We start from the raw sequence: 23,327 nt of genomic DNA on the forward strand, positions 1-23,327 counted from the left end.
GAGGGGAAGGCTCAGGAAAACCCTAATGTTAGGAGGCAGTTTAGGAGTTGTGCTTTGAAAGAAGTTACTGATTCTGGGAGGAAAAGATGAGGAGGTATATTGCAGACATGGGGGAGCACCTGTACCTATGGATGGAGGAGGGAGATGGACAGTCATGAATGGGAGAAAGCTAGCAGGCCCATTTAACTGGGACTTCAACAAGTTCATTTGTTTGTTTCTGTTTTTTAAGTAGGAGTATCTGGGCTTCAGCAACTTCTTTTGATAGGCTTATAAAGATCCAAGAATGGTAGTGACTAGGTAAAAGAGGCCATTTTTTGCCTCATTTCCTACCTAATGTTAATCACTGAATGGGTATTGCCTCAGACAAACTGAATCCTGGGAAAGACTTAGCTTAAAAAGGCCAAGGTCTCTCACTGCATCTGGGGCCATCTCTCATTGTCCTGATCTATATCTTGCCATTGGACCCAGAAAGAGAGAGTAAAGCTAGTGAATTTGTACAGCCCTGCCTCACTTAAAGTCAATTCCCTTGAGAGTCATGGCATCACCTTCCTGATGTCACGATCCTCTTCAAGAAGGAAGGACAAACAACGACAGTAACAACAAAAAATGTCCAGTAGTAGTCTTTCCACTTTGCCCTAATGACTCCATGATAGAGGGCCAACCTTCTCTGTGTGAAGCAAATATCTTGTTTCTAAAAAAGAGCAGTTTCCCTCTCTACTGTTCATGTATGTGCATAAGGAATAGGCAAAATATGACAAACATCCTAAGTTCATGTTGTTCAATGGGATATTTGTTGCATTTTGGTTATCTGCGCTATTCCTCTTCTAGACTGCAAAGTTACATGACGACAGGGGCTACATGTAGCTAAAGTTTATTTCTCTCCTAACTTGTAATATAGGGCTCTTGCATACACTTTGTAAATGTTTGCTGTTTTGTTCTTATGATCAACCATATTTGGTCAAGTATAAATGTAAAGTTTGAAGCTTTTGTGTTTAAATGAGTCATCCAAATAGAGGGATGAATATTTTGAAATAGTTACACTAGGGTTAGAGGAAATATAGTGTTGTGGATAGACTTGATGGCAAAGGCCTGGAGGGTTGAGTTCAAGGCAAGCCTCTGACATATGCTGACTGACTACCTTCTTCCTACCTCAGCCTTCCTTCATATTTTTTCAAGAATAATCAAATCGGTATTGCCTTTTCATCTGAAAAAGGGAATAGCAATTTATTTCCCTATCTACTAAAAGTCTCTGAACTCTGAGGCCTAGGCTAAAGCTCTCTTCCCTGACCACCACTCCCTGACATGTCAGACTCTATCCAACTCTTCTCCACCTTTCTCTATCATCTGGTACCTCTGATCTATTGCTAATAAATTGATTTTCACATTAGACCTCTTCAAGAAATTTTATTTACTTATATGTGTATACATGGTATATGCCCTCCCCAAAACAAAAACAATATAACTTCTCCAAGGCTGGGAGCTATTTTATTTTGTCTTTGTAGTGACTAGAACATAGTAGGCACTTAAATAAATGCTTGTTGAATTAAATTGATTTGAGCACATTCATTCATTCACTCATTTATTCCTAAAGAAAATGTCCTTGGCTCTATCAATAATGAAATCCATGTTTCTCCTTCCTTAAAATACTCATTGAAGGGGTTACTGCTCGGAGGCTTACCTTTGCAAATCGGTGGTGGGGAGTCCCATCCTCTCTCTGTGCAGGTGAGTTGTTCTTGTCCTTGAAGTTGATAGCCATGATGACAGGAGTAAACTAAAACAAGTTTCCCGGCTTCAGAACAAGACACAAAATCACCATCATCCACCTTATCTGGGAAGCTGCATGTCCCCACTGTAATTAATTGAAAAGTCACAGAGGTTATAAAAAGGGGTGGGGTGGGAGGAAGGGAACCAACATTTATTAAGTATCTACTACATGCCAGCTGGGCAGATAGGTGGCAGAGTGGGTAGATCACTGGGCTTGCAATCAGGAAGACTCGTTTTTATGAGTTCAAATCTGGCCTTAGACACTACCTGGGTGACTTTGGGCAATTCACTTAACCCTATTTACCCTAGTTCCTCATCTGTAAAATGAGCTGGAGAAGGAAATGGCAAATCACTACAGTATCTTTGCCAAGAAAACCCCAAAATAGGGTCATGAAGAGTCAGACACGATTGAAATGACTCAACAGCAACACTGGGCCAGGCACTGTGCTAAGTGCTTTACAAACATTATCTCTATTCTTACAACAACCTGTGTGCTAGGTGCTACTATTATCCAGATTTTATAGTTGAGGGAATGGAGACAGACATAGGTTAAATGACTTATCTAGTGTTACATAGCTAAGTGTCTGAGGCTGGATTTGAACTCAGACGTCCTTGACTCCTGGCTCAGCACTCTTATCTACTGTGCCAATCAGCTGCCAGACATATAGAATGAAGAAGTCAGAAACATGGAATAACCCATTCATCACACCAATGTTGAGTTCAATGAAATTATAAACTAAGTCATGTAATAGATTATACTGTGACAGGCTTTTAGGGATTATGGTCTACTCTGTGGATTATTTAATACATTAACATTTATAAGGTTATTGGTGTGGGTATCTCCTCCACTGAGGGAGATCTCCACTTTGCTATACCTTTGTATACAGTCAAAGTGAGTGACTGAGGCATGAAAAATCTGTGGTTTAATGGCCATACATCTGGTGATGAGCCTCTCTGGACTAATTGAAGCTGGGATGGTTAGTAAACATAGAAGCCTGTTCCGGAATTGTTCTCAAAGCCTTCCCATCCTGATAGCGAATCAGATTTGAGCCGGAAAGGACCTTAGAGATCATCTTATTCAACCTCCTCATTTTGTAGATTACAAGACTACTGTCTAGAAAAGCTGAGTAGCCATCAGAGCCAGGATTCAGGCCCAGGTTTTCTGACTTCAGAGCCAGTTCACAACCCATGATGTCACTCTCTTTTCTCTCACAGTCTTAGAAAACCCAGGGTGATCTCCATGCTGAAGCGAAGCTCTGGAATAAAGCTTGAGCTGATGACCACATTCAAATCCATGTAAATTAAAATGTGTTATAACCCAATGTGCCTGAATTTTTAATTTTAGTAAAAAAATCCCCATAATATAGCTTATCTCTCTCTTTTCAAATCCCTTCTCACTTCATTTCCCACAATTATTTTGTATGGGTAACCAGAATTTTAGACTGTAATCTAAATTCCCCTGCTTTAAGTATCTCCCTCTCTAGGCTCACTGCTTTGGAAAATCCTAAGCATTCTTCAGTTTCAATTAGAGACCTAACCTCCTCTAGGAAACCTTTTTCTAGTCTGAGCTGATCTCTACCTCAGAGGAGTTTCAAGAGCACTTCTTTACCACTCATTCAGCATTTAAATTATGCAAGGCAGAATGTGATAAACTGTTCCATGTGCATACATTTAAACTGCCCTACTTAGATTATAAATTCCTGGAAGGTAGGGAGGCAGCATTACCCAATGATTGAATTGCATGCAGGACTTTGAATCAGAAGACCTGGGTTTGTACCAGCTACAGAGTGATTTTAGGCAAAGATTTGACATATGAGCCTTGGGTTTCTCATTTAGAAAATGAGGATAATAGTACTCATGGATTTCTTTTAAGGATCATTTGTGATAATGTAGTTGCTTTGTAACCAGAAAGTAATATATAAATGCAAGAGATCGTTGCTATATCTCTGGAAAGGTATTGTGGTATGATAGAGTGAGTGCTAGCCTTGGAGTAAGGAAGACCCAAGATTGAATCCTGCCTCTGATATTTACTGGCATGAAGCCTTGCATATAGTTAGCATTTAACAACTGTTTGTTGATTGATTGATTACTAGTTGTCTAACTACGGACTAGATACTTATATTTCTGACCCTTAGGTTCTCCACCTGTAAAATTGGGATAATAATGCCTGTATCATATACCTCATAGGGCTGTTGAGAGACGCACTCTGCAATGGTTGACTTTTGTAATGAAGTACTGTGGAGTAGTGGATAGAGTTATCCTTGAAGTCAGGAAGACCTAGGTTCAGTACTTACTGTGGAACCCCGGGCAAGTCAATGTAACCTCTCAGTACCTTAGTAAGTTTGCCAAGGCTACAACTTGCATACCACAACAGTTAATGATGGGCATGTGTAAAGGGAGTTCCCATACTAAAGATCTAATTTAAAACAAAATATTTATATGCTCCCAAAATACCTAACAACATACTGGAAACATAGGAGGCACACAAAAACTATTCATGAAACAAAATCTGTTTGAATTAGCCAGTCAGTAACTCAACCAGCATTTATTTAGGGTGTACCAGGTGTCAGGCACTGTGCTGAGCTCTGGAGGATAAAAGACAAACCATTAATGTTCCTTCCACAAACATGACTTTATTATCTGCTACCTTAAAGAAGTTATGCCTCAGAAGATTAATTCTAGTTCCTGTAACCTAATAAAAGAAAGGCATAAATGTACCTTGATGAAAAATTTCCTTCCATGCATCTAAATTGATGCCTGGTGTGTCTTCACATGACTTAAAGTCTGGAGGAAACCTTCCAAGCTGAAAGGCATCGGCCGGCACTGCAGTGAGGCCTGTGTTATCACAGATTAGCCGGGATAAAGAATGTTTCTCCAGTTCACACCTCTGAGCTTCAGTAAATACATGCTTGTTTTCCCACCAAAACCTAAAGAGATTGAGAAGGCAATTTTAGAGTAAATGCTTGAGTATTTACGTTCTCTGTGTGGTTTTTCTTTTTGCTCAGCATCTAGAGGGCTGTGAAACATTTGGTATGCACCTTGGAGCTCTTTAAAGTGAGTTATTCCTGTCATTTATTATGGGTGAAGTTAGTCGATATCTGGGATAGAGTAAACAAATGAATTGTTAGAGGCTTCAATGAACAGCCTTTTAATTTAAGAAATGCTGTCTGAAGAAGTATAGGATCAAACTATCACAAAATCACAGAACTTCAGGGTTTCTGAGGAGGAAGACAATCTAATCCAACTTTTAGCTGAACAGATATCCCCTCCACATACAACATAGCCAACAAGTGGTCATACAGACTTTGCTCAGACTCCCAATGGAGGGGAACCCCACTACCTCTAAAGGCTAATGATTCTACTACTGTTGTTTTGTTGTTCAGTCATGTCTGACTCTTTTGACCCCATTTAGGGTCTTCTTGGCAAAGATACTGGAGTTGTTTGCCATTTCCAGCTCATTTCACAGATGAGGAAACTGAAGCAGACAGGATTAAGTGACTTTCTCCGGGTCACACAGCTAATAAGGATCTGACTTTGGATTGGAACTCAGGAAGATGCATCTCTCTGACTCCAGGCTCAGGGCTCTGTCCACTGTGCCCCTGAGCTGTCTGATTCTAAATAGAAAGTTTTTCCTTACTCTCAAATATTCACATGAATTTATGGTCTCTTTGATGTGGGTCATCCTTTTAGTGATTCAAATTATAACTCATCCATTTTTGCCCTTCTTGTCTAAATCTTGTTTATATCCTCTCATACGTTCTCAACAGGAAAGTCCACTGAATATGCTAGAGGCTTTACTCTTTTTCTCTGGACATCTCTGCTAGCTATCATTCTCACATCTATGCCCTTTCTTGGTTAAACTCTTTGAAAAACCTAGCTACAATAGTAATAGAAAAAAACATAATATCAATATAGTACTTACTATGTGCCAAGTATTGTATTAAGTGCTTTATAATTATATCTCATTGGGTACTCACGACAACCCTGGGAGGTAGGTGTTATTAATATCCCCATTTTTATAGATGAAGAAACTAAGACAAACAGAAGTTAAGTGACTTGCCTGGGGTCACACAGTTAGTGTCGGAGGCTGGATTTGAACTCAGGTCTTCCCGATTCCAGGTCTAACGCTCTACCCACTGTGCCACAGTACCCCCACTTCTTGTTTCCCTCAATTCTAAACCCTCTATAACATAGTATCTCACCTTGTCAATCAAATTAAACTGCTCTCAATAAAGTTCTCAATGATACCTTAATTCTCAGTCCTCATCCTTTTTGATCACTTTGGGCCTTTTACATCTTGTCAATCAGCCTCTTCTCATGGATGTCTCTCCTCTTAAGGTTTTCAGTATACTGCTGTCTCCTGGTTCTCCTCCTTCCTATCTGACTACTCATCAATAGGAGTTGCTGGATCTTCATCCAGGTCAAGCCCACTAATCTTGGGTGTCTCCAAAATTTCTGTCCTGGATTCTCTTCTCCCTTTCTAGTGTCTCATTTACTGATGTCTTCAGTTCCCATCAGTTCAATTATCTTCTATGTACAGATGATTCTTAGATCTGCTTATCTAGCTGTAACTTCTCTCCTGACCTCCAGACATAATACCAACTACCTCTTGGACATCTAAAACTGGATGCCCCATAGGCAACTCAAACTCAACATTTCCTAAAGAGAAGTTGTTATTTTTTTCTCCTTTTCATAGTTTTTTTTTCTTTTTTTGGAGGGGAGAAGGCAGGGCAATTAAGTGACCTGCCCAAGGTCACACCGCTATAAGTATGTCAAGTGTCTGAGGCCAAATTTGAACTCAGGTCCTCCTGACTCCAGGGCTGGTACTCTACTCACTGTACCATCTAGCTGCTCCTAGAAGTCATTATTTTTTAACTCAAATTCCTCCTCTCTTACAAACTTTCCTATTACTATCAAGGGTACCATCATCCTCCCAACTTCATCATCCTTGTCCCCACCCTGCATATTCAATTGGTTGCTAAGTCTTGTCATTTTCTACCTTCATGACATTTCACATATAGGCCTCCTCTTTACTCACATAGATATCATCCTGGTATAAGCAGTCATCATCATTCATTCATCACCTAGGCTATTGCAATAGCCTGCTGGATTTAACATCACTTTTGTCCTCCATTTTTTGAGTTGATGTTACTTATAATTTTTTATCATCCTTCTCTATAGAATTTGTAAGAGAATTATTTTCCAAGCCATTGTTTCCCTTGGCTATCATGTCTTTATGCATGGAAAATGAGTGTCTGTTAATGGTTTCCTGGTTAGGGCACTGTATTCATAGCAGTTCAACTTCAGCATCACACTATTATAATTGGTGTTGATGTCAAGTCAACAAACATATATCAAGTGACTAATATGTGCTAGGCACTGTGCTAAGCACTGATGTTACAAAGAAAGGCAAAAATAACCTCTGGCCTCAAGGAGCTCATAATTGAATGGAAGCAACATGCAAACATATATATATATATAATATATATATAATATATATAATATATATATATTATATATATATATATATTGCATCTGTATGTTTCTTGGGGGTAGGGAACCAATAGCATTAAAGTTGGTGGGTTAATTTTTACTTTAATCATCATTTTCCATTTTAGTAATTCTTCCAGATTTTACTAATTTTCTAATGAGCACATTTTCTTACTGCATACAGAAAATTTGTTTAGGATTTCACATTGGTAAAATAATTTCCCATCTGTTGACATATAACCAATTACATTTTTATGTGATATTATTCAATGCTTGCCATGTCAGCACCTTCTAATTTTCTTGTTGAAGAAAGCATTTGTGATATTTAGGCACAAGGCTTTGAAGTCTTTGCTTTCTCTCATTCCTTATTCCTGATCTGTATTTTTACTAACCTCCACGATTCCCATCTTTGCAGCAAAGTCAACAGTATCACAGCATACATTGATTTAATTCAGAGATTCTTATTGAATTCTTAATAGAATTTCTTACTTTTCACTCTCCACAACAGATATTGCTGCATAAGTTATAATCATTTTCATAATGTTCTTTTTATTTATCCTGTGCACTGCAATACAAGATGACCAAATGTCCTATGGAGTCATATCATTTTTTTTGCTTTTTGACACACAGGAAAGCCAACTCTTCCAAACTGTTTACCTCTCCAAGGTGAATCTATGAATCATCTTTCCATTTGCCTACTATTTCCTTCTGTCTTTTGGTCTCTTTTATAGCAAGAATTGTTAACCTATTTCTATGTGTGTATGTGTGTGTGTTTGTGTGGGTGTGTATGTGTGTGTGTGTGTTGTGGACACCTTTGGCATATTTGTGAAGTCTATGGATCCCTTTTCAATGATGATTTTAAATGCATAAAACAAAATACATACGATTATGAAGGAAACCACTTATATTGAAAACACAGTTATCAGAATTTTCACATTTATGGGCCCCAAGTTAAGAATTTCTTCAATGAGAATATCAAGACTAAAACAATTAATTTCCCCCAGTTCTATTGCCTGTTGGGTGGTCATTGGACAAAGGTATGACATGTGGAATGCCAATGGCCAAGCGAATACTTACAGATGGCCTAAAAACTTCACAGTTCTTTGGATCTTCTTCCCCCTTTCCCACCACTCTAACACCATGATTGCAGAAGTTAAAGTGTCACAGAGGATTAAGGTCCATTTAATATTTTTCCATTTGGTTTCATGGTCAAATAATTCATTCTTAAAGGGCGGCCCTTAATTTTCTATATTTAGCTATAGTGGTCCTTGAAAACAAAGTACTGTGTTCCAGGGTCACCTCCACACCAAGGAGAAGTATTGCAATGGGCCTTTGGGGTACCTCCCAAGGGCTCTATCCTGGGCCTGCTTCTCATTTTTCTCTACACTCCCTTCCTACAACTTGCCTCCTTGTAACTTCTACCTATTGTCCTCTGGGGCAAGCAGCAATAAAGAGACTCTCTCAAAATGACTTTATGGGCTTCTGATGAAATGAAGAACTAAAACATTGTTTCAACAATCCGGCTAGCACCTACTGTGGGGGTGAAAAACCAATAACAACCAGCTCACAGAACACTGCAAGCCCAGCTCCTTTTGATCTGCTTTACTAAGGAAAGCAACGTTAAGGGGTTAGCAATCTTACTTTAATACAGCATACAAATGTAATTCACTTAGTTCAGGGGAAAAAGGCAGCACCCTGAACTTCAGAGCAAATACAAACAAATCACAAGCATCAAGACAGACCAAATACAATTCATAGTTACTAACATCTGAGTTCAGCTGGGATCTTGACAAGGGCTGGCCCAGAGTCACGCAATCCTCCTGCTGTGGGTCAGAGCTCCGAAAAAAGAAAGCCAACCCCTGGTTCTATATTTCTTGTATAGGGTCAAGGGTGAGTCACACATGCAACTCACCCACGCAACCTAAAATTGTCACAAAAATGCAACTTAAACCCATGTGGTCTAAGAGACTCTGATGTCACAAACATGTCACTCAAATCCATGTAAACTAGGCTTTCCCTTGAAGCAAGGAGGTCATCAAAGACTCCTAATTTAATCAAGGAAAGGCCAAGCTCTTCAAGGGCACCTGGTTGAATAAGTGCTAAGAGCCCATCTTGATTCCCAATACAAACATTCCTGAGAATGTGTCCTAAAGAAGTAAGCATTGTATTTTTAAGCCAACATTTTGACCTTACTACCTACTTTGGCTGCAATGCTTTCTTTCTTTAAATACAAATTTAATTCAGAAGTTTAGGAACGTAATTCAACTTTTTCTTCTGGTATTGAAATAAAATAGTTGCACTATTTTAAAATGTCCCCTTTCCTCCACCCACCCATCTCCCCCCTGCCCCAGTAGACATTCAAAGATTTCCAATAGCACTTTCTGTTTCTTTTCTGAAGTTATATTCATTCTCTTTGTTTTACAGGTATTAATACACTTGTATCTGAACTCTATTTCCATATTTTAAGCCTCTGTGAGACAGGGTTGTTTGCTGTTGAATCTTTTCAGTAGTGTCTGACTCTTCATGACCCCATTTGGGGTTCGCTTGGCAAAGACACTGGAGTGGTTTGGAATTTCCTTCTCTAGCTCATTTTACAGATGAGGACTGAGGCAAGGAGGGTTGAGTGACTTGCCCAGGGTCACATAGATAGTAAGTTGTCTAAGGCTGGATTTGAACTCAGGAGGATGAGTCTTCCTGACTTCAGGCCTGGTGACGTATCCACTGCATCTCCTAGCTGCCTAGGTAGCTGCCTACCTTAATTATTTCCATCTCTACTCCAGGACCTAGTTCAGTGTTTGAATATAGTAGGCGATTGATGAATGTTTGTTGAATGTTGAATGATACATTTGAAATAAATGAATTTCCTTCTTCAAAATATTAAGATCTCTTAGATTGCCCAAATAATCCTGGAACTAAATATCATCCATGAGTGGTTTTCATTATTATTAAAATTCATTATGATTGTCTTTTTCTTCTTTCACAGCTGGAAAGATATATATATATAACACATGGGACACAGTTCTCAAGCTGAGAAAAAAACTAATATGAAGACTCTGATCAAGGTCAGGTGTTGTTAACATGTAGGAGAAACGCAATTATAAATGCTACCAACGAGAAATTTTTGAAGCCACTCCAGGATTCCTTCCCCCTTTTTTGCTTGCTGGACAGAAACTGAGCCTACACAAAAGGCAATGCAATGCATGTGTGATAAAACCCAGGTGACAGGACAATGCTGTTTGTTTAATTAGTGCCTCCCCATGCCATGCAAACATCTCAGGATGAGGTTTGAAATTGCAGAGTTGAAACACAATTCATAGTTCTGAGTGAGAGAGCTTCTTATTGTGATTATGATGCCAGACACACAAGTATGTGATTTGAAACATCTAGAATTTCATAATTTAAATAAATTCATAAAAAATGTTGGCAGGGGGTGGGGCGGGGATTAAAGGCAGTCTTAGAATCATAGAATTTAGAGCTAGAAGAGTTATTATGTTATCTAGTTCAATCTCTTAATTTTGAGAAAAAGAAATTAAAGCCCAGAAAAGTTAAGCAACTTGCCTAAGGTCATATAGCCAATAAGTGGAGAAAACAGGACTTGATGCCAAGTCTTCTAAACTCTAAACATAGATCTCTTTTTTTCTTCTTCTTATTTGTATGTTTATTAGATCATCATTGATACCCCTGAAACTTTAATTTGGGTGTCCCTCAGGGCTCTATTATGGCCTCTCCATAGTCTCTATCAATGATCTCAAGTGTTGCTATGGATTCAAGTATCATCATTCTGCAGATGACCCTCAACTTTTTATATCCATTTCTAATCCCTTTCCTTAAATCTAAACCCATGTCATCTATCTACTGTAGATACACAGTTGGCATCTCAGAGTCAACATATCCAAAATGGGCTTCATTTTCTGTTCTCTCCCACCCCAATCACAAACCTGTCCCTCCTTCAAGCTTCCTCTTTTGGTCTAAGGAAGCAATATTCTTCTGGTCAATCGGGGTCAGGAACCCAGAGTTATACTTACTCTTTCTTTTCCTTTCTCTCCTATATCCAAATATTTTGTCAATTCTACCTCTATAACTCACATTTGTCACCTTCTTTCTTCTCATTTGGCTACTATTTTGTTTCAGGCTCTCATCACTTCTCATCTGGATTACTATATTTTCCTGCTTTCAGTATTGCCACCCTCCCCCCATCCACTTTCCACAAATATACCCTTAAATCTTCCTAAGGTACAGATTTGATTCTGTCACACCACCTCCATCCCCTCCAACTCAAAAATCCCCAGTATCTTCCCTTTACCTCAGCCTAGTATTTGAGGATCTCCACAATATGGCTCTTATCTACTTTTTTACTCTTATTTTATGCTACTATCCTATAATAACTCTAGGTTCCAGTCAAACTAGACTACTGGATAATCTTAGAATTCATCACTCTGTATTAAATCACTAGGTGGCGCTAATCGCTGGATGCTCACCCTGGAGGTTTTCACATATACAAGTATTGAATTGGGAAAATAGTGTATTTTTAAAAAATTTTTTAAATTATAAATTTATTTTTTTATTTTTGGCTTACAACACTCAGTTCCACATTTTTTTGTGTTCCAAATTTTCTCTCTCTCCCTCTCCTCTCCCCCAAGAGAGCATGTAATCCAATGTAGGTTCTACACATACCTTCACATTGGACTTATTTACATAATAGTCCAGCTGTAAAGAAAAATTATAACCAGTGAAATGAGTCATGAGAAAGAAGAAATGAAACCAAAAAAGAAGGAAAAAAAATCTGTATTCCTCAATCTGTATTCAGACTCCATAATTCTTTCTCTAGATGTGCATAGTTTTTTTCATCATGAGTCTTTTGGAGCTGTCTTTGAACCTTGCATTGATGAGAGAAGCCAAGTCTATCGAAGTTAGTCCTTACAAATACTGTGTTTGTAATTGTGTATAATGATCTCCTGGTTCTGCTCCCCTCACTCAGAATTATATCATGTAGTTCTTTCCAGGTTATTATGAAGTCCATATCTTCCCCATTTCTTATAGCACAATAGTATTCCATTACATTCATATACCACAACTTGTTTAGCTACTCCCCAGTCGAAGGGCATCCCCTTGATTTCCAATTCTTTGCTATCACAAAAAGAGCTGCTATAAATATTTTTGTACATATGGGTCCTGGGTCCCTTTCCCACTTGTGTGATCTCTTTGGGATATAGCCCTAGGAGTAGTATGGCTGGGTAAAAGGGTATGCACATTTTATAGCCCTTTGGGCATAGTTCCAAATTGCTCTCCAGAATGGCTGGATCAGTTCACAACTCCACCAACAATGTAACAATGTTCCAAGAAAATAGTGTATCTTTACCAGATAATCAGATATCTTCCTTGCCTCATCACAGCCTCCATCATTAGGAAAAGTACTACTGATTCCCTAGGGCAGGGATGGGGAAGCTGCTGCCACAGGCGGCCTTCTAGGCTGTCCTTTGACCTAATCCAAACTTCACAGAACAAATCCTCTTAATAAGAGGGTTTGTCCTGTGAAACTTGGACATAGTCAAAGGGTTGCACTCAAGGACCTAGAAGGACACATGGGGCCTCCAGGCAGAAGTTTCCCATACCTGCTCTAGGGGTACAAGAATCTGTGGACCTACTCAATCAAAATTAGCTCTGAGAGCATACTGACTCCCTAACACTATCTCCCTCTGAACTTTAGTACTTCCTTCAGTTCTAGTCAGATAACCTTGACGTAATGGAGCTGATTTTCTAGAGAAACTAAAACATGTGTTGGAACTTTGTGTGTAACAATTTTCCTTTAGCATAGAATCAATAATTAAACAATTTGCAGTAATCAGAGAATACAATGCATAATGTGACCATCTACAAAACAATTCTAATTCTAGAGAAACTAGAGACCAAATTGCTAATATTCTCTGGATCATGAAAAAAAACAAAAACAAAAACAAGGGAGTTCCAGGAAAAAAATCTACTTCTATTTCATTGACTACACTAAAGACTTTGACTGTGTAGATCATAACGAAAGGTAGCAAGTCCTCAAAGAGATAGAAGTACCAGGTCATCTTACTTGTCTCTTTAAGAACCTTGTATGGGGCGGAGCGAAGATGGTGGCTGGAAAGCAGGGACCAGCCTGAGCTCCCTGCCGAGCCCCTCCAAAAACCTATAAAAAATGGCTCTGAACCAATTCTAGAACGGCAGAACCCACAGAACAGCAGAGGGAAGCAGGGCTCCAGCCCAGGACAGCCTGGATGGTCTCTGGGTGAGGTCTATCCCGCACGGAGCTGGGAGCTGGGAGCTGGGAGCTGGGAGCTGGGAGCTGGGAACGGAGTGGAGTAGAGCCCAGCCTGAGCGACTTGGACCATCCAGACCAGAAGCCGGGCGGAGGGGGCCCTAGCGCCCTGATTCAGTGAGCTGCGGCAGTTACGAGACTTCTCAACCCATAAACACCAAAGACTGCTGAGAAGGTTAGTGAGAAAAGCTGCGGGAGTGGAAGGAGTTCGTGGTTCGGCTTCCAGCCCCGGGGGCAGCGGAGGTGGGGCAGCTATGGCTGCTGCTGCTTCCGGCTCCAGGCCCACCTGGTGGGAGGAATTAAGTGGTGGATCAGAGCAGGGGTGCACAGCCTGCCGAAGATCTGAGCCCAGTTCGGGCTGGGGGTCCTTGGGGAAGGAGCAGTGCTGGTGCGGCAGAGCTGGCACCTCCCCCCCAAACGTGGAACATAGAACTCTGCAGTCTACAAGCAGTCATACCCCACTGAAAAACTCAAAGGTCAAGTTAGTTGGCTGGGATTATGGCCAGGCAGCGAAAACGCACCGAGATTCAGTCTCAGACTCTGCATTCTTTCTTTGGTGACAAAGAAGACCAAAACATACAGACAGAAGAAATTAATAAAGTCAAAGAGCCTACAACAGAAACCTCCAAGAAAAACAGGAACTGGTCCCAGGCCATGGAAGAGCTCAAAAAGGATTTGGAAAAGCAAGTTAGAGAAGTAGAGGAAAAATTGGGAAGAGAAATGAGAAGGATGCGAGAAAACCATGAAAAACAAGTCAATGACTTGCTAAAGGAGACCCAAAAAAATACTGAAAAATACACTGAAGGAAACAACACCTTAAAAAACAGACTAACTCAAATGGCAAAAGAGCTCCAAAAAGCCAATGAGGAGAAGAATGCCTTGAAAGGCAGAATTAGCCAAATGGAAAAGGAGGTCCAAAAGACCACTGAAGAAAATACTACTTTAAAAATTAGATTGGAGCAAGTAGAAGCTAGTGACTTTATGAGAAACCAGGATATTATAAAACAGAACCAAAGGAATGAAAAAATGGAAGACAATGTGAAATATCTCCTTGGAAAAACCACTGACCTGGAAAATAGATCCAGGAGAGATAATTTAAAAATAATTGGACTACCTGAAAGCCATGATCAAAAAAAGAGCCTAGATATCATCTTTCAAGAAATTATGAAGGAGAACTGCCCTGATATTCTAGAGTCACGGGGCAAAATAGAAATTGAAAGAATCCATCGATCGCCTCCTCAAATAGATCCAAAAAAGAAATCTCCTAGGAATATTGTTGCCAAATTCCAGAGCTCCCAGATCAAGGAGAAAATACTGCAAGCAGCCAGAAAGAAACAATTTGAGTATTGTGGAAACCCAATCAGAATAACCAAGGAAATGGCAGCTTCGACATTAAGAGATCGAAGGGCTTGGAATGCGATATTCCGGAGGTCAATGGAGCTAGGATTAAAACCTCGAATCACCTACCCAGCAAAACTGAGTATCATGCTCCAAGGCAAAATATGGATTTTCAATAAAATAGAGGACTTTCAAGCTTTCTCAGTGAAAAGACCAGAACTGAATAGAAAATTTGACTTTCAAACATAAGAATCAAGAGAAGCATGAAAAGGTAATCAAGAAACAGAAATTGCAAGGGACTTACTAAAGTTGCACTGTTTTGTTTACATTCCTACATGGAAAGAGGACATGGATGATCCATGAGACCTCAGTATTAGGGTACCTGAAGGGAATATGCATATATATATATATATGTTTATGTATATATATATATATATAAGTGAATGTGTATGTATGTATATATCTATGTGTATATATATGTGTGACACAGGGTGAGTTGAAGATGAAGGGAAGATATCTAAAAGAAATAAAATGAAATTAAGGGATGAGAGAGCATCATACTGAGAGAGGGAGATAGGGAGAGATAGAATGGGGTGGATTATCTCACATAAAGGTGGCCAGAGGAAGCAGTTCTGTGGGAGGAGGGGAGAGGGCAGGTGAGGGGGGAATGAGTGAACCTTGTGCTCATCAGATTTGGCCTGAGAAGGGAATACCATACATACTCAGTTGTGTATCTTACCCCACAGGAAAGAAGAGGGAGGAAGAAAAAAAAATAAAAGGGGGGGATGATGGAGGGGAGGGAAGATGGGGGTGAAGGTAATCAAAAACAAACACTTTGGAAAGGGGACAGGGTCAAGGGAGAAAATTCAATAAAGCGGGATGGGTTGGGAAGGAGCAAAATGTAGTTAGTCTTTCACAACATGAGTATTATGGAAGGGTTATACATAATGATACACATGTGGCCTAGGTTGAATTGCTCGACTTCTTAGGGAGGGTGGGTGGGAAGGGAAGAGGGGAGAGAATTTGGAACTCAAAGTTTTAAAATCAGATGTTCAAAAACAAACAAAAAAAAGTTTTTGCATGCAATTAAAAAATAAGATACACAGGCAATGGGGCGTAGAAATTTATCTTGCCCTACAAGAAAGGAAGGGAAAAGGAGATGAGAGGGGAGGGGGGTGATAGAGGGGAGGGCTGACTGGGGAACAGGACAACCAGAATATACGCCATCTTGGAGTGGGGGGGGAGGGTAGAAATGGGGAGAAAATTTATAATTCAAACTATTGTGAAAATCAATGCTGAAAACTAAATATGTCAAATAAATAAATTTAAATTAAAAAAAAAAAGAACCTTGTATGCGGTCTAAGAAGCAACAGTTAGAACTGAACATGGAACAACTGATTGCTTTAAGTTTGGAAAAGGAACATGACAAGACTGTATATTGTCACCTTATTTATTTAACTTATATGCAGAGTACATCATGTGAAATGCCAGCCTGGCAAAATGAAAAGGTGAAATTAAGGTTGCCAGGAGAAATATCAACAATCTCAAATATGTGGATGATACCACTCTGATGGCAGAAAGTAAAGAAGAATTAAGAAGCCTCTGGACAAGGGTGAAAATGGAGAGTGTAAAAGCTGGCTTGAAGTTTCACATAAAAAAAATGACCCAACAACTAAGATCTTGGCAACTGGTCCCATCACTTCCTGGCGAATAGAGGGAGAAGAAATGGAAGCACTGTCAGATTTTATGTTCTTGAGCTTAAGGATCACTGTGGAAGGTGATTGTAGCCATGCAATTAAAAGATGCTTGCTCCTTGTAAAGAAAGCTATGGCAAATCTGGGCTGTGTATTAAAAAGCAGAGATATCACCTTGCCGACAGAGGTTCATATAATCAAAGCTATAGTTTTTCCATTAGTAATGGATAGCTGCGAGAGTTGGACTGTAAGGAGAGCTGAGTATGCACAATTTATGCTTTCAACTATGGTGCTGGAGAAGACTTTTGAGAGTCCCTTGGACAGCAAGGAGATCAGATCAGTCAACACATGAGATGATGAAGAGTCACACATCACTGAACCATCGAGCAGCAACATAAAACAATTACAGGAAAAACAGTCTTCTAATTCTCCAAAGTTAGTCAGATGTGGGATTGACCAGGATCCAGGATTTCTAGAATATACAGTCCAAGTCTTCTCTTGAGTAAGCCAAGCCAGCCATAATTTCCCCAGAATACTGGCCTGATACTATTTGTAGGACTGCCCTTCAGATGCAGACCCAGGACTTCTTAGAGACACTCATCACACTCTAACAGGAACCTGGGAGAATTAGGAGGTTTGCCTATTCACTGAAAGTGAACTCTGAACTTGTCTGGCAGTAGGTGACCCATCACGGTTCATAGTGGAATCAGCAGTCAGCATGGATAAGGGGCATTGTCCTTATGTCTCTTTCATATGTCCCTATTTCCGTTTCCTTCTGATTTTTGCGTTCCTTACTGTCTTGGTGACTCAGTCCTAAAGTCTCCACTGCTCCTCAAAGCAGAGGGGAAGGGTAGCAGCAGTGGAGGAGCTTTACATGGGCTTTTGTACAGGTTGTCCCTCATCCCTGGAATTCACCCCTTTATTTCTACCTCTCAGAATTTCTATCCTCCCTCAACATTAATTTCAGGAATCACTTCCTCGAGGAAGACTATCGTATTATATCATATGCCCCCTATCATATTATGCTTGTTACTGCTAGCTTGCTTCTTAATCTACCTTATAATGTATTTATTTGTAACCATGTTGGATCATCTGATGGATATAAGCCCTTTGAAGGCTTGTATCCCTAGCACCTAATTGGTCCATAGTAAACAATACATGTTTATTAATTGGTTGATTGATTTAAATATTTTATACAGGATATGTTTCACAAAATATTTAAGGCATAATTGCCAAATAGCAAGAACATGATACCTACTTAGTTAATTTACTGTTTGGGGTTTACTTCTGTATTTCTTGGAAATTCTCTATTGTGAGAACATAAGCATGCTTGGATGAATCCATTGCAGACATACTGAGGACTGACTTAAAGGACTTATTAAGAAAAAAAAAACAACCCAACACAAAACCAAAACCATTTGCTACTGTTCTCTTCTTTGTGCTTATTTAATAATCGATTCATTATTTTTGTCACCTTTCTTTGAAAGATGGAGATTACAGATTTACAAAACTGAAACAAAGAGCTTTTGAATTCCCCATCTCCTACTGGCTAAACTAGACTTCAGACTCAAAATTACTGACTTCAAGAAGATGGAGATGAGGGAAAGTAAATGTAGGAGGGGAACATAAGGGAAAACAAAAAGGAGAGAGTGGGCGTCTTACTTGTATGAGACCTATACTCCCTCTATGCTTGGTGTGTGATAGGAAAGCCTGTGAGGAGATAGAAAACACATAGTGTATGAATTAGAAAGATGCTTTCCTGTACTAAAAAGAAAGTCTCCGACTATGATATAGCTCAGAGGCATATAGATAGGCAGTAAATATAGAACACAAGATGGATTCCACCACCAAAAATTCATAAACATTCCAATTATCTCAGGGCCAGTTAAAATGATATTTGAACTCTTAAGGACAGATCACAAGTTCCTGCACTCAGTGTTATCTGGTGAAATATATAGTCTGTTCTTTTTGTAATGACTCTTTTAGAAAACAAGTAGATAACATGCCTCATAAATAATCATAATAACATACAGAACACATACCAATCACCTTCTCTCAGTGCCTTCATTTGTCTTCCTATTATGCATGCAAATAGTGGACCAGTTTTGGCACCTGGAATAAAGTTTTCAGCTAGACCACCAAGCCAGACATCGATATTATTAGGATGCTTGTATAATTCCATGATCTTTTCAACTATACTCCTGTTGGCTATCGCAGTGTACAGATCAGTTTGATTCTCCAATCTCTGTAAGCCACAGAATTCTCTCCAGTCATTATAACCTACAGATATAAAAATAGATTTAAGGATTTTATTTTACCTTTTTGTCTAGTAATGCCGAAGCAAATTTATAAACTTAATCCTTTCAGTACATATATTTTCAATAGACATACAGTCATTATCAAGTAAAATAGCCCTATGACTACTGGATGCCTTGGAGTCTAATATATTGCAATATAATTGTAACACAGAAGTTAATGGTCTTAATGAGCCATAGGAATCATGTAAAAGGGCTACTAGGTCTGAGCATTACAACTGTAGATCAAAGTGTTTGGCTGGATTTGTGTCCTCACTAGCAAATCATTTACTCAATGCTATTTTTTTGTGTTTTATGTTCTATATAAAAGAAATTGTAAATAATTGCCTCTTTCTGGCAGTTTGTGATAAAAAATACAAATAGACATTAAAGGGATATAGAGAAAAGTGAATAACATGTGAGAAATTCAGCAGAAACAAAAGTTAATATCCTATTAGTCTGAATTTAATAGCCCCAAATAGAGAGGCTGTAGTCAAATTGCATCTTTTTGAAAGTTAAAAATATATAGATATACATTGAAAAACACAATTATTACATAAAATATATTTGTTATGAATTTTTTAAACTATTTCTTTCAATTCCAATAATTAAAAAAATAATTTTTATCATCATTGCTGGCACCTTCTTTGTAATTCTGTATATACTGTATTGTTTAGGGTACGCTATAGATATGATTATAAACCATACTCAAGTTTTATAAAGGCCAGGTTTATTTAAAAAAGTGTGACCTAAAGTGCAAATGGGACTAGATATGATTTCATTAGGATATTGAATTCCCAGATGAAGAAACTCTCTTTACCAGTGCAGGCAGACAATTTCTTTGCAGTTTTGAGTCTTACAGAGCATCATAAAACATTGTGAGACTAAGTGACTTTCCTAAAATTGCACAACATGGATTACTAGATGGAGAGTTCACCTTAAAACCAGGAGGGCCTAACTAAGGTTCAAGTCTCACCTCTGACATATACTAGGATGTTTACATGAACTTTGGTATTTCTAGTCTATCCAAATCAAAAGCACAAATATTTCGGGGACAGTGAATTAGCAGGCTGCTGTTAGCAGGTATTTTGCACTTAGACAGGTGTATGTTGGGAAAAATAATCATATTTCTTCTATTAGTTTGGGATGGCAAGGGAAAACTAAATTTTAGGAATTGCTTGAATGTTGGAGAAGAAAAATCTTGTTGATCAGAGGGGAAGAAAGCATTCAAAGCATAGGAGGCAATTTGGAAGGCCTTTCCCCTCCAAGTTAAAAATGGGGGCTAGACAAAAGGGAAAATATACAATAATGAAAACATTCAAAATCTAAGCTTTGAATTACATATTTTAAATTGTAAAATGTGGTCACCCAAATTCCTAACTCTCCTGTAACCCAGTTTAAGAAATAATGGTCCGAGTTTATCTTTATGATCATCAAATTCACATTGCTGGAAGCAGCAACAAAAACAAGACTTAGAATATAAACTTCGAAGACCATACATAGGTGGTAAAAGAGTGTACACTGTTTTAAAAGAAAATAACAAATAAAAGCAAAACCATATCTCTAGGTATATATAACACATAAGAGGCAGAGAGAATTGGCTTGTGTTTGGGAAACTTCGGTGCTTTCAATTCCAGACCGATCCATTTAACAAACAAATAAACTAAAGCAAAAATATAACTGTTTATAGCAGCATTCTTCTGGTGATGCTATGCAGATTCAGATTAAGGAACCAAATAATCTCTGAAGTTTAAAAATTGAAACTGAAATCTGTAACTGAAAGAACAATGGAGAGACGTTTGGGGGTAGTTGATGGCTACAACATTATGAATAATGATTGATGCTCAAGGACTGATGTAACTACATCTTCAGAAGTGTGATTAGAAAAGAAGGTTGTATGGTCACAAAAGAATATTAAATAGTTAGCCTGGCTGTTGCATGCTATAGCTCCCATGTGATGCTGAAAGATCCAGAGGGAAGAACAACAGCATATTAGATGGACCCAGTATTCTGGATTTCTGGGAGGGCCCAAACATGAGTTATGTAGATGAGAAAACAGTACTGGCTGAGATTTGCAATGTTGGGGAAGCACCCACACAAATGAGAAGACTTATCTATTGAAAGTCTGAAGTATGTGCATTAAAAAAATCTTTAGTAGACTAAAGTTTTAATAAAGGTTAGTAGACTAAAGTTTTAAAAAGGATTCTTAGGTAAAATTGACAGTAAATTGACTAAGTAGAAATAATTTTCATGTCACTTTTGGATCATGCTTCAGATACCTTGTGAAATATGTTCTTGATTTAATTTTTTTTTCCTTTTCCTGCTCTGAGTAGGAACAATGACAATTCCATCTAATTTTCCATGGTGAGAATACTAAATATAAAGAACAGTGGTAGAAGATAAAGGATTCAGGTATCTCATCCTCATTTTTTAAAAGACACAATTTTAGACATTACTGTCATATGGTTTTGAGCTAGATGGGAGCATAGATATCACCTATTTTCATTAACAGAGAGCAAACAGAATTTCAGAGAGGTGAAGCTCTTTGCCAAAGGTCACACACCTAGTTACTAGCACAGCCAATATTCCAACCCAAGTCTTCCCATGCCAAATCCAGTTCTCCTAAAACTCTGTCACTCTTCTTCTTCTTCTTCTTCTTCTTCTTCTTCTTCTTCTTCTTCTTCTTCTTCTTCTTCTTCTTCTTCTTCTTCTTCTTCTTCTTCTTCTTCTTCTTCTTCTTCTTCTTCTTCTTCTTCCTTCTCCTTCTCCCCTTTCTTTTCTTCCTCCTCCTTCTTCTTTGTCTTCCTCATCTGTTGTTTGTTTTTTAGGAAAACATTTCTCAGTTGGCATGGGGCAAAGAGATTAGTTTGGTCTCTTTTAAAAGTATGGGTCAGGCATACAGCCTTATTGTAAATCTTTTCAGACTAAAAATAAAAGAATTTATTATGTATAGAAGGTTTCCACTATGTACTTATGATGAGCATTTCATATTCTAACTCTTCTGTTGTTTTGATTCTCCTCTCTGCCAGAGAACACACAGTCATTTGAGCTCATGTGGGTGTGTTCTATTCTACCTCCTCACCCATCAAATTCATTTCTGAAAAAGCTGCTGACTGTAGATACTTCTGATGTTCACACATCCTTCCACTGTTACTCTGAGGAGGCAGCACAGTGAACGGCATAAGACAAAGAGCACTAGAGTAAAAGTCAGGGAACTAAACCCAGATGGGAACCTAGGGGATCATAGCACCTCTACTACCTACTCGACTGGGTAAAGACAGCATATAAATCCTAAGATTATGTAAATGTGAACTGTGATAGTGATGTTAAAGTGCTTTAACAATTTTGAAGGGCAATGTCAGTCAGCTGTTGTGATGATCATAGCACTTGTTTTGTTTCCTGGAAGATGTCCAAGCAGGCATTTCTAGCTCTGTGCTTCTAGCTCTGGCAAATAGCTTCCATCCAAGAAAATGGGGGTGAGGAATGGCCACACCAACTGTATGCCCTTAGTCTCTTTCTTTAATTAAGGAGCCAATAAACTTTTATTAAGCATCTAATATTACCAAGATTTCACTTGGTAAGGGGAGAAAGAAGAATGGGAGATGACCACTGTCCTTAAAGGGAGCTTATGGTCTAGTTTCTTGCTTTCCTTCCTCCCTCTCTCATTTCCTTCCCTCCTTTCTTCCTTCCCTCCTTCCTTTCCTACCTCCATTCCCTCCTTTCATTTTCCCCTCCTTTCTTCCTCTGTATTTCCTCCCTCTATCCTTCCTTCCTTCCTTCCTTCCTTCCTTCCTTCCTTCCTTCCTTCTTTCCTTTTTTCCTAATATTTATTAAGCACATACTATTTAAGGTATGGACCACTATGTGGCACAGCAACTCCCTGGAGTCAGGAAGACTCATCTTCCTGAGTCCAAATCTGTCTCAGACACTTACTAGCTGTGTGCCCCTGGGCAAGTCACTTAGCCCTTTTTGCCTCAATTTCCCCATCTGTAAAAGTGGCTGAAGATGGAAATGGCAAATAATTCTACTACTTTTGCCAAGAAAATCCCAAATGGACTCATGGAGAGTCTTACATGACTGAACAACAACAGCAATGTAAAGTACTGTGCTAGGCACTCAGAATGCACAAAACAAAAATGAATCTATTCTCTGCCATCAGAGAGCTTACATTCTAGTGGGAAAAAATATGTAACGTGTCATCTGGTAAATATAATACAAGGTTGAGAATCTTAGGAGTAAAGGAGAGATTCAGATAAAGTGCTCTTTAAAAATTGAGGAAAGCTAGAACGCTTATCTGGAGGATTTGGGATAGGTTTAATAAAGAGCGTTTTTAAAGGTAACAATGAGGAGGCAGTAAATTAAAACAAAACATATTATTTACAAACATAGACAGATATTAATAGGAAGAATTATATAAGCTATTCCAAGGGCATATGCAAATATTAAGTG

At 38.7% G+C, this 23,327-nt stretch overlaps 1 protein-coding gene across 1 annotated transcript in view; it reads right to left on the reverse strand.

The window, feature by feature from the left end:
* Window positions 1-23,327, reverse strand: part of TPO (thyroid peroxidase) — a 234,465-nt gene that overhangs the window by 92,344 nt on the left and 118,794 nt on the right. Inside the window, exons 10-12 of the mRNA XM_036751861.1 lie at window positions 18,627-18,864; window positions 4,483-4,691; window positions 1,679-1,849 (exon numbers count right to left, since the gene is read on the reverse strand). Of these exons, the coding sequence (XP_036607756.1) occupies window positions 1,679-1,849; window positions 4,483-4,691; window positions 18,627-18,864 (618 nt within the window). The remainder of the gene's footprint in view (window positions 1-1,678; window positions 1,850-4,482; window positions 4,692-18,626; window positions 18,865-23,327) is intronic.

The sequence above is a fragment of the Trichosurus vulpecula genome, chromosome 3, assembly GCF_011100635.1.
Source record: "Trichosurus vulpecula isolate mTriVul1 chromosome 3, mTriVul1.pri, whole genome shotgun sequence".
In the NCBI taxonomy this organism is placed as follows: domain Eukaryota; kingdom Metazoa; phylum Chordata; class Mammalia; order Diprotodontia; family Phalangeridae; genus Trichosurus; species Trichosurus vulpecula.